The sequence below is a fragment of the Nematolebias whitei genome, chromosome 8, assembly GCF_014905685.2.
Source record: "Nematolebias whitei isolate Nwh7 chromosome 8, NemWhi1, whole genome shotgun sequence".
Lineage (NCBI taxonomy): Eukaryota > Metazoa > Chordata > Actinopteri > Cyprinodontiformes > Rivulidae > Nematolebias > Nematolebias whitei.
The window spans coordinates 10,443,022-10,444,328 of record NC_056505.1 but is presented as its reverse complement, the minus strand read 5'-3'; the positions used below and the strand labels follow the sequence as shown (position 1 = coordinate 10,444,328).

The 1,307-nt window shown below is 38.5% G+C and overlaps 1 protein-coding gene across 1 annotated transcript in view; it reads left to right on the top strand.

The window, feature by feature from the left end:
• Positions 1-400, top strand: part of erap1b (endoplasmic reticulum aminopeptidase 1b) — an 8,463-nt gene extending 8,063 nt beyond the window's left edge. The window contains exon 19 of the mRNA XM_037680254.1: positions 230-400. Within this exon, the coding sequence (XP_037536182.1) occupies positions 230-400 (171 nt within the window). The remainder of the gene's footprint in view (positions 1-229) is intronic.
• The last annotated feature ends 907 nt before the right edge of the window (positions 401-1,307 follow it).

The following is a 1,307-nucleotide window of genomic DNA, read 5'->3' as shown; positions in this document are numbered from 1 at the left end:
GATAGATAGATAGATAGATAGATAGATAGATAGATAGATAGATAGATGGATAGATAGATGGATAGATGGATAGATACGATTAGTTGGACATTCAGCTTAGTCTCTTTCTTGAAATTTCGAGAGTTTATACTCATTTTAATCTGACCTCATATCTTTTGTTGTTCGTTAAAGGCAAAATGTTGCTTCTGGGTTTCTTGTGTTTTTTATCCTCTCCATTTCCTTTGTTCAGGTTCGGAGCTTCTTCGACTCTCTCACTGAAGAGACTGGCTCAAAGATGAGGTGCATCCAGCAGACGTACGAGACCATCGAAGATAACATCCGCTGGATGGACGCCCACCTTCCTCTGCTGGAGGCTTGGCTGAACAGACGCAGCCGCAGAACGACTCACGAGGATTTATAGCCTCGGAGGGAAGCTCTCACCCCTTTTCACTCAGGTGCTGGATCTGAGCTGGTTTTGTTTGGAGCATATCGCTTAAAACATTTTGGTCTGTTCAGTTTTAGTTGGTTCATTCTCCCCCAGCCCCCCCGACATGTCTTCTGTATTTAGGTCCAGTAAAAAGTTGCTGCTTCTGCTGCACCCGTTTTCCTGAGAGCCAGAACTCCAGTGACAGAACTGGATCAACTGGCGTCTTGCTTCAGTCCAGCACTGGATTTCCTCTAAAGGGAGGGGGTAACGACGACTTGTTTAGAAACAGAAGCGAGGACTCAAATAAATAAAAAATATTTGAGTGGTTTTGCAGCTGAACTGTGAACTTTTGACCTTTTTGAATGTAGTTTTTGATAGATGTATTGAAAACCACAAACTCTTTTTACACTTCTCTAAATTAGTCCAAAACCATTCAATTTTTTTGCAGACACTCAGACATGCAGCTGTCAATTTTCTGACTATGAGAGAATAAAAATATTAAAATTGTTCTCAGTATTTTAAAATTCAGCGTTGTTTTAACTCGGTTCATTGTTTAAATTCTTTATCTTCTTGGTACGGTGTTTCCTGGTCCGAAGCTGGAAACTTATATTTCTGCTCAGAGTTGTTTGTTTTTGGATGATGGCGAGTTTGAACAAATGTGTTTGATATGAAATATATTACAGAAGGCGACTTTAAATACTGAACTGATATAAATGTAGCAAAAGGAGTGCAGAACTATTTCACTACTGAACTGTTTCTTGCCAGCAATATAAAATAAAGATGCAACATAAGTTCTAAAAACGTAGCGCAAAAATCAGTGAGTTTTAATATTTATTTTTCTAATATTAGAACAAGAGTGTGACACATTTATGAATTTATAAATCAAAACCGACATGTGAAG